The sequence below is a fragment of the Felis catus genome, chromosome F2 (genome assembly GCF_018350175.1).
Source record: "Felis catus isolate Fca126 chromosome F2, F.catus_Fca126_mat1.0, whole genome shotgun sequence".
In the NCBI taxonomy this organism is placed as follows: Eukaryota; Metazoa; Chordata; class Mammalia; order Carnivora; family Felidae; genus Felis; species Felis catus.
In genome coordinates this window covers 67553554-67570943 of record NC_058385.1, presented here as the reverse complement: position 1 = coordinate 67570943, position 17390 = coordinate 67553554, and the positions used below count along the sequence as shown (strand labels likewise).

Below are 17390 nucleotides of genomic sequence, written 5' to 3'. Positions count from 1 at the left end.
GTATGTCTTTTTTTTTTTTTTTTTTTTAATTTGAGCAGAATGGCTTTTTGCTCTAATGGAAAATATCAGGCCTCATTCTGCAGTTGGGTGCTGAGGGACTGTTGCACAGGTTTTCCCAGGGATGACTTCCAGCATCTTCCAGAACCTTCTGTGTCAGAGCTATGGTTGCTGAGTTTTAGAGTCACTTCTTCAGTTCCATCTTGAACTCTTTTTTAGTTCTTATTCTCACATTCTTCCTTCAACAGCTCTGCATTCTTAGGAGTGCTGAGTAGAGATTAGATTCATACGTGAAATATTTGGAAATGAGCTTCGGGCTCCATGCTTGATTGTGAGTCCCGTGTGTGTGTGAGTCCTGAGGCTGGCTTGTTCTCGTTGTCCTTGTCCCTGGCGTGGAGAGGTGCTTCCTCTCCATTGGATGACAGCTAGATCACAGCGCTAGGAACCAGTAGACCACAGAGTGCTCAAGAGGATGTGAGGAACTCAAAATAATTTCTAGGACAGCAAATGAGTGTAGTGACTTCTCCCCGGTGTCAGCTTTGAGGAATTCAGAAGATGCAGTCGAGATAGTATTCTAAGGTTGAAAAAATGGTGTCTCAATTTCATTGTAAATGGGATTTAGGGGGAAAGAGTCACATAGCCAGGATCTGATCTGGCAGTGGGATGAGCATGGGACTGTGTGTCCTTCTGGGCTACCAGTTCCAGTTCTGGGATGAACTTGTGATTTTTTTTTTTTTTTAATTAAAAAAATTTTTTTTAATGTCCATTTTTGAGAGAGGTAGAGAGCAAGAGGATGGGAAGGGCAGGGAGAGAGGGGGAGGATCTGAAGCGGGCTCTGTATGGACAGCAGAAGGCCCAATGCGGGTCTTGAACTCATGAACTGCGAGATCATGACCTGAGCTGAAGTCAGATGCTCAACTGACTGAGCCACTGAGGTGCCCCCAAACTTGTGATCTTGAAAGTCACTCTACTTGTCTCAGTTTTCCCATCTCTAAAATGAATTATTTGAAGTAGAGGATCTCTCTCCAAGATTCCGTCTCCCGGTCCGTGTCTATATGCTGTTTTCCTGCTCTAAAATTATTTCCACTTGTACCATAGTTTTTAGTGATGGTTTTCATTTAGGTAAAAACACCTGTCTTTCCTCCTTTGTGAAATTTTGCCTGGTAATTGTGTTACACCATCAGGTGTCGTGATGGGAAGACTTGCCAGCATTTACCGAGCGGCACCGAATGAGCTGGGTGTTTTTGGGAGAGTGTGCTAATATCGGGAAGAAATGCTTCCTAAGGGGGGGGGAAAAAAGTAGGCCTGCAAAGCCAGTGGTTGTCCACGTCCAGTAGGGTCGTTTCTCCTAGAAGGTTGCATTCAGTTCTCCACAGAGGTTTTAACCCTTGAGCTGTAACGAATTTGCTAGCGTGAGACATTCCTCATGCTTTTGTTATCTGTTTGCATTTTAGGACCACAGTAGTAGCAGCGGCTGCCTTCTTGGACGCCTTTCAGAAAGTGGCCGACATGGCTACCAACACACGTGGTAAGCAGATGGAGGGATGGCGCCCAGCGTGAACCGAGTTCAGCATGTGCCTCTTTGTTTACCCTTGGGCGGCGTCACGAGGAGATACAGCTTAAGTTATCAGAGCTTAGCTGACTCCTAGTTTTCACGTCCTAGAACACTTTGTGGGATTCCACCTATTAGAAGTTGCAAACAGTTCTCCGGACAATGAAGCACGTGAGAAGAACGAAAACTAAAGGAAAGGGACCGCGGGTTAGGCGGGAAGTGGCTGGGCGTGTTAGTTTGATCACTTTTAATGACATGCCGGCTGCAGAGCCTTGAACCGTGTGTCTGGTTGCAGTTTGTTTTTCCCTCCTCACACGGGTTGTCCTAAGATTTGCCTTACTCCCTGGGGAGCGGGCAGTGAGAATGCTCGGGTAGACCATTTTTCTGCGAGGAGCCCTCGTGTAAGCGGTGCGCTGTTGCGTCGTATCTGGTGATGTGTCTCCCACATTTTTCTGCAAACCCCTGAAGAGTGTGACTTGGTCGTGTCTTAACTCCCCCAAAATAGTTCTTGCGACGTAGCAGGTGTTTAAAGTCGGCTTATTAAATCAATGAACAAAGGGGACTGTGGTGCCAATTTTCAATAATTTCAGGGACTACTGAATCATACAAAAGAATGATAAAAAAGTATATAAAGGAGAAAATGATAGCTCCTATATCCACTACCATTGTTGGAAAGACAACATTACCCGTAACGTGGAGACCTCTGTTCAAAGAGGGGTGCTTTCCTTTTCGTTCCCAGCCAGGGACGCTCTCCTCCCTTTCTTTTTTTTTTCTTTTTTTTTTTGCCTTATATTTCTGGGTCTGCTCTACACTGCCTGTTCTCTTCATTGTCACGGGAACATTGTAAAAGGTGGGTGTTGGGGGCAAGTGTTGAGGGGTTGCCCTCAGTCACACGAGGGTTTAGCTTCTCTGACACACCTCTCTACCTCCAGTGGGTTTCAGTAGGTACCCCTTTACCGTAGGTACTTAATTAAATATTCAAATGAATGTGCAGTGAGGACACTTCTCATTCATTCAAGAAGCCCGAAACCTGCTAATATTTTAGGTACCATTATGGGACCACAAAAACCAATATATTATTTATCCTCCTTGGCCTGGAAGGGCTTGCCGTTGAGTGGGGGGGGTGGGAGATGAGATGTGCAAATAAAAGATTTCGGTGTGGAAGTAACATGCGTGGTACAGTACTAGCGATTAGAACAGCATGCTGGGGGAATATCGAAACGTGAGCAATGTACTCAGTTCGGGAGCCAGAGTCCTCCCAGGGGAGGTCTTCTATCTCCTTATTTCCAAGATGCCAATGGTGTTTCGAAAGGTTCCCTAGGAGAATGTGATGGAGATATCAGAGCGGTGGTTTGAAGAACTTGATCTGGTTCGCCAGCTTGATATGGGTCTTAGCTAGTATCTTTCTTAATCCCTTAAAAGATGATGACCTAGTTGACATGTGTCCATTATATTCTTCTTCATACGTGCATGTTCTAAACATTCTATAACCTTTAAGGCAATAATCACCACTGTTAAGTGTTTTTGAGTCTGTTTTATATTTTCTCCAGCGATATCCAGAACTGGACTTGTCTTTCTAGAATAGCCATCAGAATGTGTATTTCTTAAAAGAATTGCTCTACTATTTTAAAGAACTTAGATAGCTGAAATTGCATTTTTGAGGCTCTGTGATCCTTAAGCAGGTCTTATATTTTAATATTGAATTATTGATTGGGCCCTAAAGGATGGAATAAAGCAGCATCCCCTGATTTCTCATAATTGCTTGCAGCAAGGAGCCAGGGTTTCTGCAGAGGCTGCTCCCTGGAGTGGTTCTCGGCAGGAAACCAGGGGGACCTGCACATCTCCTGGTTGCAGGGAAGAAAAACAGAGCAATCATCTGTGGGGAAAGAACGCAAATAGCCTCTCTCTGGTGGTGACAGAGGTAAGAGTCAGAGTTTGGAGGTGATGTACTCGACAGAAGACAACTAATGCCACAGTGAACAGACTCTCGCTTTGATATATTTTTAAACCACTTGATTTCAGGTCATTTTTAGCGATGCCAGAATACTTCACATCTCGCCATCTCTAATGTCCATGTGCACTGGGGGAAAATAACTTTCCCTGGAGTGTGAGAACTCTCCCGTGACCTAAAAAGGGTATGGTCGATAACAAAGAAGGTGTATTTTATGGAGATGATAAGAGAGAAGCACGGAGGTGCTTCTTGTATGTTCCATAAGCATCAGAAGTGATTTTTACTAAGTTATTTTTTACTTACAAATTGAAAAACCTGGAACACGTGCTTTTGTTTAAAAAATTCATAGAACAAAATGCGTAAAGTAAAATCCACCCTCCCAGTACCCCCTTGCAGCGACTGGAGTAAGCATCATATATATACTTTTTTTTTTGTATACATAAATGCGTCCGGGAGGAAAAAAGCTAGTTGCAGAACAATATGTAGAATGGTATGTGGAATAAAGTACATCTGGGTGATCTAAAGGTAGCCCATAAGGAACATGTTCTCATGCTTGTACTCCACAGTATATTGTAGTTATCTTTCCACGTCCATACCTGTGGATCGGCCTTGTCCTTTCTAGTGCCCAAATGGAATTTCATAGTCTGGAAACAGAAGGATTTTCTCATTCTTCAGTTGATGGAAATTTAGGGTATCTCCATTTATTTGCTTTTACAAGGCACTCAGCAATTGATGCCCATGTATACATCCTTTGGGAGATTTATGTGTGACCTGTTTTTAATAGTGTGTGCATCTCCATGGAAACGATCTATAGAAAATGCTTCAAACGGTTTTGGTCAGGAGCAAACCTACTTGGATTTGATGTCATTACAGACTGTAACTCTAATGTGGTTTGCAGTTTGATATCTGCCCTCTACGAAGTCCAGTTTTTTGCTTAGAGCTTCTCGAAGTGTTTTTTGAGTCCTTCTTGCTGGAAGTGATAGAAGGGAAGTTAAGCGCATCTCTTTTGGTCAGGTATCAGAATCTCAAGTTAGCATGCCCCGGGTTTCCAAAATACTAGCATTCCATATTATCTCCCAAAGCTCTGAAATTCCTCTATCCTTTTTAGCGAATATTTTGCACTAGCTATTAATATAATGTATTTAGGAAAAACTTTTAAAGGTATTCACTATAAGAGCAAAATTACTTCTAGTCATTATATAACTACTGTTAAATAGAATGTGGAAATATGTTAGAACTCGATTTTGTTTGTCACACAAACGTGTATAAGTTGGTATTATAATGTGTGTAGGTTAATAATTAAACTATAATGGAATTTAAGGGTTTATTAACACCATAATACATGTACAGTTTCATGTTTTGTTGATTTTTGTACTCTTGGATGAATATACAGTTTGCATTTAGTATGAAAGTACGCCTTTGTATTTAACATGAAAGTACACCTTTTCCCATATTACTGGCCGCAAAGGATTAACATCTAGGCACTTGCTATGCATGGAATGACAGACTTTGTGGAGCAGCGTCCCCATCTTCTTTTTTTTTTAATTTTTTTTTTCAACGTTTATTTATTTTTGGGACAGAGAGAGACAGAGCATGAACGGGGGAGGGGCAGAGAGAGAGAGGGAGACACAGAATCGGAAACAGGCTCCAGGCTCTGAGCCATTAGCCCAGAGCCTGACGCGGGGCTCGAACTCACGGACCGCGAGATCGTGACCTGGCTGAAGTCAGACGCTTAACCGACTGCGCCACCCAGGCGCCCCCCCCATCTTCTTCGTGTCCATGATGGACCAGCAAATGGCCTACTATAGGAGTTGAGAAATGTTTGAACTGACTGGTAGGCAGTTGTCTGAGTTACTTAAAAATAAAAAGAAAAGGACTACCGGGTTGTGTTCACGTGCTTCCCAGTCTTGGGCAGCAGAGGCACCGTATTGGGGGAATAGCACTCCTGCGCCTGAGTGTGCCTTGCACACTGGGCCCTGCTCCCTGTTTCACTGGAAGGCAGGGGTACCGAGCTGATGAGACCCTCCGCCTTAGCACTGGCCCTGCGCAGCACTGCATTGTTTGCTTATGTCAGCAAGGGCCTTTGAAGTGCATAATGCTATGTGACTTTCATTTTTGGCTGCCTCTGTGTGCCTGGGTAATTACTTTATAGCTCTGAAAAACCATCTCAGGGCTGTTTAGATAATGATCCACCAAACCCAGAGTGAGGAGTTTTAAGATTTTATGAAGAAAGGAAATGGATCCCTGGCCGACCAGATCATCTTTAATGTCCAAAAGCCTTTGTACATCATTTAAAAAAGTGGGCGTGGTTTCGATATTGGAAATCATGATAGCGAACCTTTATTGCCTAGTAATGTGGGCGGGCTCTGTTCTAAGTACATCACGTATGCGGAGTCAATTCTCACAGCGGCTCGTGAGATAGGTGCTCACGATCTCCATTTTAGGTGATAAAACTGGGATGAAGAGAACTTGACTTAAACCAAAGTTACATGGCCAGTTAGTGGTAAAAGGAGTCTGGCCCAGAGCCTAAAATTTGACCATTAAATTACAATTCCTTATGTAAGGAGCTCCTGGATTTAGTATAAGCTTATATTTGCTTTTCAAGTTACTTGATCCTGAATGTACTGAAAGGACCTGTGTAGCACCTTGGAATAACCAAGATTGGGAGCTGTGATGCCCAGTTGTGTCTTCTGGCTTTGCCAACTATGCCGCCCTGAGTAAATTATAATAGCACCCCCTTGTCCACGGGAGAATACGTTCCAAGACTCTCAGTGGATGCCTGAAACTGGAGATCGTCCCAAACCCTGTATAGACTGTTTTTTTCCTATACATACATACCTGTGATAAAGTTTAACTTATAAATTAGGCACAGTAAGGGTCATCTGGGTGACTCAGTCAGTTAAGCGTCAGACTCTGCATTTTGGCTCAGGTCAAGCTCTCATGGTACGTGAGTTTGAGCCCCACCTCAGGCTCTGCGCTGACATCACAGAGCCTGCTTAAGATTCTCTTCTCTCCCTCTTTCTCTTCCCCTCCTCCACTCTCTCTTTCTCAAAATAAATAAATAAAAACAGGCACAGTAAGAGGTGAACAACAAAAACTAATAGAACAATCCTGACAATACACTGTAATAAAAATTATGTGAATGCGGCCTTTCTGTCTCTCAGAATATCTTATTGTCCTGTACTCACCCTTCTTCTTGTGACGATGGGAGATGATAAAATGCCTACGTGATGAGATGAAGTGAGGTGAATGACGTAGGCACTGCGACCTAGCGTTAGGCTGCCGTTGGACCTTCTGACGCTTTGTCAGAAGGAGGGTCATCTGCTTCTAGACCGCTGCTGACTGAGACCACGGGAAGCAAAACCATGGATAAGGGGGAGAACTATGGTATATTTTGCTTTTCTGGGCTTTGATTTCCCCAACTATAAAAGGGGTTTTCCCGGGACATAGAGTCCTGGATGGTCACAAGTCCTCTTTCTTAGTTCTAATATTCAATGGTTTTAAACCTCATTTGGTCCTATTAAATTCATAAAATATGAATGAAGTTGGACAGTCTAAATTCTCTCTGCAAGGCTATCTTTAGAGTTTCCAATTTTTGCTCTGGAGTCAGGAAGTGGAGGAAGCAAAGTTAAGCACAGGACTATGGAGAAGGGAGGGTTAGAAGAGAAAAATAAGGCTCCCCTCCCCCACCCCAGACCTGCTGCTGCTGCGTGTGCCCGAGGGCAGGTGGAAGGAAGCTGGAACTTTTGGACCACCACCTAGATCCAGACTGTTGGGAGATGTGCCTTAATCAGGGAGCCTGGGTTGCCAAGGTTCTGTGTGTCCGTGAAGAAAACCTCTGTGGCTTAGTGGTTTTTGCAAATATGTTGCGTGTGTTTAGTATATATTTTGTTAAATGCCAGGGTCTCCGCATCTGGCTGCGTGGATCATAATCACCCAGGAAGTTTGCTTCAAAAGACAGATTTCGGGGCCCTGCCTGTGGGATCAGAATAACTGGGTAGGACCTGGGAATCTCAGATTTTTTTTAAAGTTCCTCAGGAGATTTTACTCCCCGGCGAGGTTTGTGCCTCCTGCCATAAACCACCTGTCCGGGGCCATCTCTGCCGGGGGCTGGCACTTCCACCCACGAAGAAATGCTCATGGCTCCCTGAAACTCTTAAGACCTTTGATCCATGTCTGCTGGACATGTGCATTCCAGATCTGGAATGTCCTTCTCACTCCACCCCGTCCGCCTCTTTGAGATGCTTGAGGATTTGCTGCTCGTCTTCCAAGAGCCGGGTAAACAGTCACATCACCAGTGACACTCTTGCCCACAAGGTAGAGTGAGACCTCAGGCCTCGGGACCTCTGTGGTACCTGCTGCTGCCGGCAGGTGCACCTCGCTGTGTCCTTACCGTTTCCCCACCAGAACGCAGGCCCCTCCGGGATAGGCCTGCACCCTGCTCCTCTCTGAGGAGCCCAGGCACCTAGATGCCCAGTGTCTGGCATTGGGCCAGGTGCAGACAGCGTCTCAATGAACGACCGAGTACGTGTCGCAGTTACCACACTCCCACGGTGCCCTCAGTGGATCTGGGTGAGGAGGGCTGTCCTTGTGGCCGGTGGGAGGCTAGTGGGGTGGGATCTTGGTCAGATTCCACTTGGGGATTCAGAATTCAAATTTTGATGACCCCTCCTTGAGGTCGAGTCTGGTGGAATGTGTGACTTGATATTTCAGTAGCTGAAGAGGGCCTAGCAATTCCTCGATGCAGTCACAGGAAGGGGCAGGTGGGTGAAAGACGGAGCCCAGGGAAGAGCCGGAACCTTCCCTTCTAGGAGAGGAGGTCCTGGGAAGCTGTTTTCAAGAGGCAGCCAGACTGGTTCTGTTTGCCCCCAAGTTTTATTTTAACTAGGTTGTTTGGAATTTCACTAGCCCTTAACTTCTGGATTGACTTTGGTGTTCAGGTCAGACAGACCCTTTCACGTAATTAGAGCCTTATGATTTCTACCTAGGAAGCTACTTAGCCACAAACCGGAGGTGGAAGAGGGAATTAATTATTTTTAAAAAGTCATAGAGCCCTTCTCACAGGCCTGGAACTGAATATTCTTTGAATATGACCTTAAGGGAATGTCGAGAAACTTACTGATTAAAAATAAAGATGTCTAAAACTGCAATCTGCTAATCTCTAGATAACGGCTGTGGATCACAAACTATTATTTTGGGTTGTTGTCTTTGGGATTTTAATGCCTTTAGGAAAAGAGGGAACTTACAAATATTTGAGAAACGAGCTTAGTTGTGATTTTTCTTAAAGAGCTGAGCCTTTTTCTAAAAAAAAAAATTCAAGGATCATATATTAATTTTTCTGATGATCTTATTCTGAGGATTTATAGATAATAAGAGGAGAAAAGGAGTCTGGCATAAAGCATCTGTGGAGCCTGGATAAAAAGTTTTGTGGAAACCTGGTAGGGGTTAATTTTGCTTGGAACCTGTATATGGCCGTAGTTGGGGCACCTTAGCTCTGATTTCCTGGAGACTGGCATGTCTTTTTTTTTTTTTTCTTTTTTGAGCCTGGCATGTCTTAAGTGCCTGGGAAACAGTTGCTGATTTGTTGAAAAGTTTCATAAGACAAAACACTTCCTAGCGTACAGGGTGGATGGACCAGCTGCTGTATTCTCTCATGTTTTTAAACATGAGTTTAGGTATGCTGTATAGAAGATGACCTGGAAACTCTCCACTGCTTTTCATTTTCAGGGTTTTGAACTTGATTTTGATTCACATGAATTATGCTGAGGAAACCCTAAGCAAATTTTGCCTCTGCTGGTAGTTGACATTTTGAATTCTCCCTGCTAGGATGCTGGTGGGTGTGGTGGGGAGTAGAACAGAGCTCGGAAGAATAAGAACATTTGTATTTGGCTGAAGTGGGAAATTGGCCCGGCAAAGACAAAGTCACCTTTTCTCTCGAAGTTCTTTTTTGTTTGTTTTCCCTTTAATTGCAGGCCCAGTGCCAGGACTCGACGGCTCTCGTGTATGCCGTGGAGTCCTGGCCCTGTGGAGCCTTCAGTCGGGGCCAGGCCGTTCTGTGTGATGCTGCAAATGTTCTACCTTTCCCTGTCCAATGTGGGAGTTACAAGCCACACGTGGTCATTGAGCACTTGAAATGTGGCTGGTGTAACTGAGGAACTGAATTTCTCATTTCTTTGGAATTTTAATTCATGTTAATTATATATAACTTGCAACTTAGCTGAGGGCTGTGGTGGTACCTCAACCTCGGATAGCTTTGGTGTTGCTTCAGGAACTTCTATGAGCTTCTCAAGCCACTCCATACTTAAATGTGTACATGTGGAGGAGTGCGTATACATCTGTGTTTGTATTTAATACCTCTTGTAGTCTCAATCTTACGTGAAGGACAGATGAAAAATTTCTAATTTGCTGCTATTTATGATAATATTCAACCTAGCTAAAAAGTGTTGCCTGTTATGTAAACAGCTTTGGGATATAAGTTCTCCATCTCCTAAAGAGATTTTGGAGTTGTCTTTGACTTACTAAGAAGGGACATAAAAAAATATAATGTCTTTTTAAGTGGGTTCATAAATGCACATCCTGCTTGTGGGTTTCATTATTTTGATGCTTTTCCACTCTGATAGACCTTGCGTCGCTTTAATTCGTAACCACAGTACATTTAATCCTACATATTCTGCTTAGGACAAAACAACTTTTTATTTTTTAATTTAATTTTTAATTTTTTAATTTTTAGAAAGAGTTCATGAGTGGGGGAGAAGGGCAGAGAGAAAGAGAGAAGGAGAATCTCAAGTAGGCTCCATGCTGAGTGCAGAGCCCAACATGGGGCTTGATCCCACAATCCTGGGATCATGACCTGAGCCAAAATCAAGAGTCAGACACTCAACCGACTGAGCCACCCAGGCGTCCCAAAACAACATTTTAAAAATGGTCTTATGAATGTGAAGTTTGTCTTACCATTTTCTATTTTTAAAAGTGATTTTTGTTTGATTTGCTTTATATGACCGTCAGACAGTAGGAAGGCATGGGTATTTTTAAGTCTTTTTTTCTTTTACAAATTACACTGTAGGTAAGGACTCAAAGGAATTCATATGTTTATTAAGTATCATTATTTTATGAATTAAAAAAAATCTTCCTTTTTTTCTCCCCGTTTTTTGCTTGAAGGGGTTAAGAGGTAGGTGCTAATATCTGCAATTATTTTGGTGAGCACATTCCCATTTTCCGGTAGGTTTGGGATCATGAACCCAGCCTTGCTGGTGATACGGTGAAATCCCTCCTTTGTGGTCCTGTTGATGTTTTCTCGATGTTAAAACTGATGCTTGAGAACAGTACAGTTCCCCGCTCTACAAGTGGCCTTTCCTTATTGATCTTTGGTTGGGTAGCAACAGTTGCCAGGGATGGGGTGTCTCATCGTGGTCAGCCGGTGTCCTGCCTGTGCAGTGTCTGGCTTTCCACTGTCTTCCCAAAATGACACTTGAAACGGTGGTTAGTGTGCGTTAGCCTGAAACACACTAACCTGAGTCCCACTGTAAGGGAAGCACCTCCTGGGTTGTCCAGAGCAGGGAGTCCCCAGAATCCGGAAATCCTGTAACAGGGAGAGCCGGGGGTGTCCGAATTCCACACCCGAGCCCGTGTGTCCTGTTAAGGCTCATCCTACCGCTAACCAGGAGAAGCACCCGTTCTTGCTCAGTTCGGTGGTGTCACCCTGTTTTGCTCCAGTGTATTTTCCCAGATGATGCTTGAATATGATGTGCGCTGTGTTCTGTCTAACCTCCGCAGCCTTAATAAACGCTGGTGAACGACACAGTGATGGTAGTGGCGGCAGCGGGGAGGAAGGTCCAGGCGTGGAGAGGATGTGTGTTTTTATGGGTGACTGGGTCGATCTGTGCAGCGTTGTTATTTGTGTCGTTAGGCAGTTTACATAATGAAGTGGTTTGCTCAGCAGTTCCATCCCTTCCAGCTTGCTGGGCTGTCTGCGCTTTGTACACAAGCAGTAAGGATTCTCCCCCCTTGCCCTCCCTCCTCTCCATCCTAATTCTTTCCCTTTGCTTTTTGTTTTGGCTTAGTAAGTAATACTCCACCCCATCCTGCCGCCGCACACAAATGTGCCGTTGTTACTTTGGTAAAATATGGATTAGCATTCGTGGAAGGATGCAATTATCTTAGTTCATACAGATGAGGCAATTTTTTCTTTTTTTTCCTTTTCCTTTTCTTCTCTTCTCTTCTCTTCTCTTCTCTTCTCTTCTCTTCTCTTCTCTTCTCTTCTCTTCTCTTCTCTTCTCTTCTCAACAGTGCTTTTTTTGTGAAAGATCATTTGCCTTAGAGTCGTGAACTTGGTTTGGTCTGCCCACCTCAGATAAAAATAACCGTTTGGAATGTATGGTGAACAAACGTGAAGACACTTGAAGTTGTCGAAAAATACTAGTGAGTCTGTTCTGCCTGATTGATTGCGTGGCTATCTCTTCTCCCCTCCCTCTGATAAAGCCCCCGCCTGAAAGTTGCAGGAGGTGCGGAAACTCTTTGAACTAAGGTTTTCATTTTGGGCACATGTGCTCTGCTGTAAGGGAAACAAGCTGATATTGGGAAATCACTCAGAGAATAAAGACTATTCAAAAGGATACTCTTCCGTCCCCCAAATCTGGCCATACATTCTTCTGATACATTTTAAAGAAATTAGGTTTTTATACACTACCTTTAGAAACCTATCTCTGGCCTGAATTGAGAATTATCTGGAGTTTGTTCTGTTTTGTTTTCTAGCCTAACCCTGTGGTCTTTGATTTTTAAGATGGTACAGGGTTTTTTCTTATAGACCATCTAGTGTCTGGTGGGACTTTTTCATTTTCATGGGGCACGCTGAATCTCCTGGAGGGGAGATGCGATCACTTGCCCAAGTCCACTCAGCTCAGAAGGGGCTCCTGGGGAGGATTCTTTCTAGCACGGGGCTTTCTGTCTCTTGGTTTCCTCTGAAAGCCGCATGGCAATCTGCTTGTTCACTCTGTCCCTGGGTTTAATGCTGAGGGCACTCAAGTAGAAAATAACATGGGCTGTGAAAAAAAAATCTCTTCTGTGCTTTCAGTCGATTATTTGTAAAGATTTTTGCTCACTTGTTTGTTTCTGCGGGATCCTTGGTCAACTGGTTTTCCAAAGCCATTTTCCACTCTTTCAGTCCTTCATTTTTCTATGGAAGATATTTTTGTTTTCTTTCAGCTCTGTGTGTGTGTGTGTGTGTGTGTGTGTGTGTGTGTGTCTTTCTGTGTGTGTGTGGGGGGGCTGTTTTGCTTATATTTTAAGCGAAAATATATTGTTATATTTGACATAAGCCCATTTATCTGTAAGAATGACTAGATTTTTTTTTTGTCTGCGCTGTCTTAGTTTTGCAAATTGTATCTCCATCCGTGCGTGCGTGCACACACACATGCACCCGTGCGCACACGCAATATGTTTTTTCCTTCCCAAATGTGTCAAATTGCCACGGGACTCTTCTTTCTAGTAAAAGATACTGCTGTGGAAATCTGCGGCATTTCTGCTGTGTGTGCCAGGGCCCAGGGACCCTGGTTACCATGGAAACTAATATCCAGCCACTGGGTGGTACCTCTCCTTTAGAGCTGCATCTGAGCGCATTTCACAGTTGAGTACAATGCTGCGTCTTCCCCCTTTAAAATAAGGAAAGGGGGGAAAGGCTGAGTGATTACAAATTTTTTAAAAAATGCTATTTCTGCTAAGGCAGAAAGAGACCTCACTAGGTACTGTTTCCACGTGATTGTCAGTAGTAGGATAGCACAGTTCTCCAAAGGTGGCCAAAGGTATCTGGTAAAATACAGAAGAATTTTGGAGGAGATGGCCAAAATGGAACCTTCTTCCCGTTCTAGTGATCTGCAAGCTTCTCTTTGGGAATGGTGGACAAGCTGGGCTGACGTGGGCTTCAGCTTGATTTGTTGGAAAGGCTTGATAGCAGACAAAAGACCTTCAGCTTTGCGCATGGTCCCCCCTTTCTGCATTTCCTGACCTCTCTCTCTCTCAGAACCTACCCAGAGAACCGGATCAGAGATCCTGGAGAGCTTGCCCAAATTTTAGCCCTTGAATTGCCATTTAAGCACGCGGTTGCCATCTGTGCTGGTTGAAAGGCGGATGCTGATTATGAGAGCAATACTTCATTTGGATAATACGGTTTAAAGCCAAGTGCAAGATGGCTTGTACGAGAACTGGAGGAACTCACGAGCCATCTGCACCTACCCCCTGACCTCCCGGTTGAGGCCCATTGGTCAATAATGGTGACTGGTGGGGCCACATCTGGGAGATGGCAGATACCCAGCCCCGGGTTCCCACTGCCCGTGAACAGATTCCTGCTGCATGACATTGAAGGAGAGTAAGGTTGACCCTAACCTTGTATAGATGGACGCCTGCTGCTCTGACATTTGTTTTTCCAAATGTGTTTGTACAAAGCAAATACTGGGTGTGTATGTCCTTCAGAAACAGTGGGATACCCCAGAGCCTTTGCCTGTCACAGGTGGTGGGGATCTTAGTCCAGCCATGGCCTTGGGGATTGACTAAGGCCCCCCCTACCTGTTGAAACACTCAGCTGGCCCCTCAGCTGCTTTATCTTGGGGAGGGGAAGCAACCCCATTTTGCAAACAAGGGCAACCAGCTTGGTGACTGGAAGTGACCAGGTTCACGTGTCACAGGACTTTGAAGCAGCAGAGCCTGGAGCGTATATCCGCTCTGTGCTCAGTCTCCCATTCTTTCCACCTTAGAGGTCAGCTGTATATATAGAACGACCTCAGAATTTAGACCAGCATTTCTTAATCTTGGCACTATTGACATTTGGGGCTGGAAAATTCTTTGTCATGAGGACCGTCCTGTTTGGCATCATCCCTGGCTCCCATCTGCCGGTTGTGAAAACCAAAAATATACCTAGACGTTGCCCAGTGTCCCCTGGGGGTTCAAACTGCCCCGGTGGAGAAGCACTGAGCCCGGCTTTTCTGGTGTTTTAATGGATGTGGCCGTGCCTACTCTTGAGGCAGTTGTGGAGAGCTTATTCCACTTAAGGTTTGAAGTTATTTATAACCACGTCTTGATTTTAGACATTTGACAGTCCGTGTAGTTGTGTCGCTTGAGAAACGACCCCTGTGCTAAGTTGTGGATAAAATTTTGTGAAGCGTCCATATCTTACCAAAGAAGATGGCTCCTTTTTAGCCGAAGGTCATTTCCCAGTGTGAAAACATGCATCGTATTTTTAAAAGGTTAAATCTAATAAGAACAGTGATGGAAATGAATGGAGGGTCTTCGTTCCTGCCTCCTTCACAGAGAGGTGGCTTGGCCAAGGCAGAACCCGGGTCAGGAGGCTGGCTTGAGGTCCGTGCTGCTCGGTCACAGCTGTGTGGCTTTGGTGGGTCTGTCCGATCACACACACCTTAGCTTTGTCATCTGTTCAGGGACATTTGGATTGACCGTGCCTTCCTGTCAGGGTGATCATGGAGCTCACACGATGGTGTGGCTGGAAAAGCCCCAAACGGCTATGACACAAGGTCATGTGCTCCCATCTGACATAATTTCTGGGGGTCCTGCCCATGTCAGACGGGTGTCTCCTCGGCTTCTTCTTGGACACCAGTGCTCGAGTCTGATTCCACCTTTGCTTGCCCTGTCTCCTACCTCTCTGTCCCCAACCTCTGCGCATGCCTCTAGACCATTTACGGCCCTGTTTTGCCCCTCGAAAGACTTCGGACATTTTAAAATTTCCCTTTATTCTCTGGGCTTTGTTATTATTTTGTTTAGCACTATTAGAGTTTGTTTGTTTATAAATGAATATTCACATATTACAAATATTACATGTAATTATAAGTATTATTATTTTATTATATTGCTATTAGATTTGGGGTTTTGTAATGGTAACTCGAATCCATTTTTGTTTTATTTTTTATTTTTTCAAGCTTTACTGAAGCATGATTGACAAATAAAAACTATATAATTAGTTTGTGTTTTTATCCTAAGGTGTACAACATGATGATTTCATATACTTCTTTATTGTGAAGTGATGACCATAATTAAGTTAATCAAGGAACCCATCACCTGACATAGTTACCATTTTTTAAAAATGAATTTTGAGATTTTTAGTTGTCTCCCGCGTGCCCTGGGTCAATGGAATCTATCACTTTCTTTGCCTTGGCAAACACTCGCAATGTTCCTTTCCTTCCCTCACACAGACCCTGGCTGATCCTGTAAGGCTTCTCTCCGGCCATTTCTCCTCTGGGAACCCTTTTCTCGGTCCTGAAGCGGGTTAGAGGCTGCCCCACTTTGCGCCAAGCCCAGAACCTGCGCTCTGCCTGGCCATCACCATTATCTTACTAATAATCTGTGAGCTTCTTCAAGGCAAGCACTCCCCCACTGATGACATTAGCGCTCTGGTGTGTCCAACCGGCTTTTCTTTATCTCTTAATTGAGATGAAATTCACATAACATAAAACTGTTTTAAATTCTGGGCATTTTGTTTATTCATAGTGTTGGACAACTGCCACCTCTGTCTAGTCCCCAAAGCATTAAACCCTGCACCCAGGGTGATGAAAAAGTTGTGGAGATGGACGGTGGCAATGGTTGTAAGACTGTGGGAATATACGTTAATGCCACTGAACTGTACCCTTAAAAATGGCTATAATGCACAGAGGATTTTTAGGGCAGTAAAAATACTCTTGTGTGATGCCATAATGATGGATACACGACATTATACATTTGTCCAAGTTCATAGAATGTCCAACATCAAGGGTGAACCCTAAAATAAACTGCGGACTTCGGGTGATAATGATGTACCAGAACAAATTCATCGCTTATGACAAACGTACCACTCTGATTGGGGGATATTCATAATGGGGAAGCTATGCATTTGTGGTGACATGCAGGTACGTATATGGGAAATCTGTCTCTCTCCTCAAGTTTGCTATGAATCTAAAACTGCTCTGAAAAAATCTTAATTAAAAAATTATTATGATGCTAAATTTTATGTTAGGTACATTTTACCACAAAAACTAAAAACCCATATGCATTAAGCACGTAATCCCTGTCTTGTCCGTTCCCCTCCCCTAGGGTCTGCCGGTGTGTTATATTTTTTTCATCCTTATACCCTGAGCCCCCAGCATGGTTGTTGCTAGATAAGCCTTTGTTGAATGAATGCACTTAGGTTTTACTTTAACACCGACTTGCCTCATGTCTATTTCTTCAGCAGCTCTCAACAGTCTATTTTTAGTGAAAAAAAGTTATCTTTAAGGAAATTTGAAATGTTTCACTAGTATATAAGGTTTTGGTTTTTCTACTTGTCAACTGTTGATATCTGCATAAAGGTGCCCCTTAAGCCAAAGCTAATTTTGGAGTTTATCTGCCCATCTTGGTTATTTTTCGTTGATGTTTTGGGTTGATAACAGTGGTCCTGATTCTGTACCTGGTGGTGTCTGTCTGGCAGACTCAGAAACAAAATTACGGAGTCTTTCAAATACACGTAGTGATGCTTTTTCTTAGGATGTTAAAATTTTCAATTACTGGGGAGCCCGGGTGGCTCCGTTAGTTCGGTGTCTGACTCTTGATTTCGGCTGAGGTCACGATCTTGCCATTCATGAGTTCAAGCCCCACATCAGACACTGTTTTGACAGTGGAGCCTGCTTGGGATATTCTCTCTCTCTCTCTCTCTCTCTCTCTCTCTCTCTGTGTCTGCCCCTTCCGTGCTCTCTCTCTCAAAATAAATAAAATAAACTTTAAAAAATTTCTATTACTGTTTCTTTTATGGATGAGAAAAAAATGCAGCCACCTTTCAGAAATTCTTATTTTTAAGCCAATTTCTTCCTTGAAGTATGTCAGTCCTTTTCTTTATGTTCACAACTCATAAAATCTTGTTCTTCCCTGTTGCTCTATACT

General features: G+C 43.8%; 1 protein-coding gene across 14 annotated transcripts in view; it reads left to right on the top strand.

Annotated features, from left to right (window-relative positions):
* Window positions 1-17390, top strand: part of MTSS1 (MTSS I-BAR domain containing 1) — a 175380-nt gene that overhangs the window by 37328 nt on the left and 120662 nt on the right. For all 14 annotated transcript variants that reach the window (XM_045050013.1, XM_045050011.1, XM_045050015.1 and 11 more), the window contains one exon: window positions 1452-1525. In XM_045050013.1, the coding sequence (XP_044905948.1) occupies window positions 1452-1525 (74 nt within the window). The remainder of the gene's footprint in view (window positions 1-1451; window positions 1526-17390) is intronic.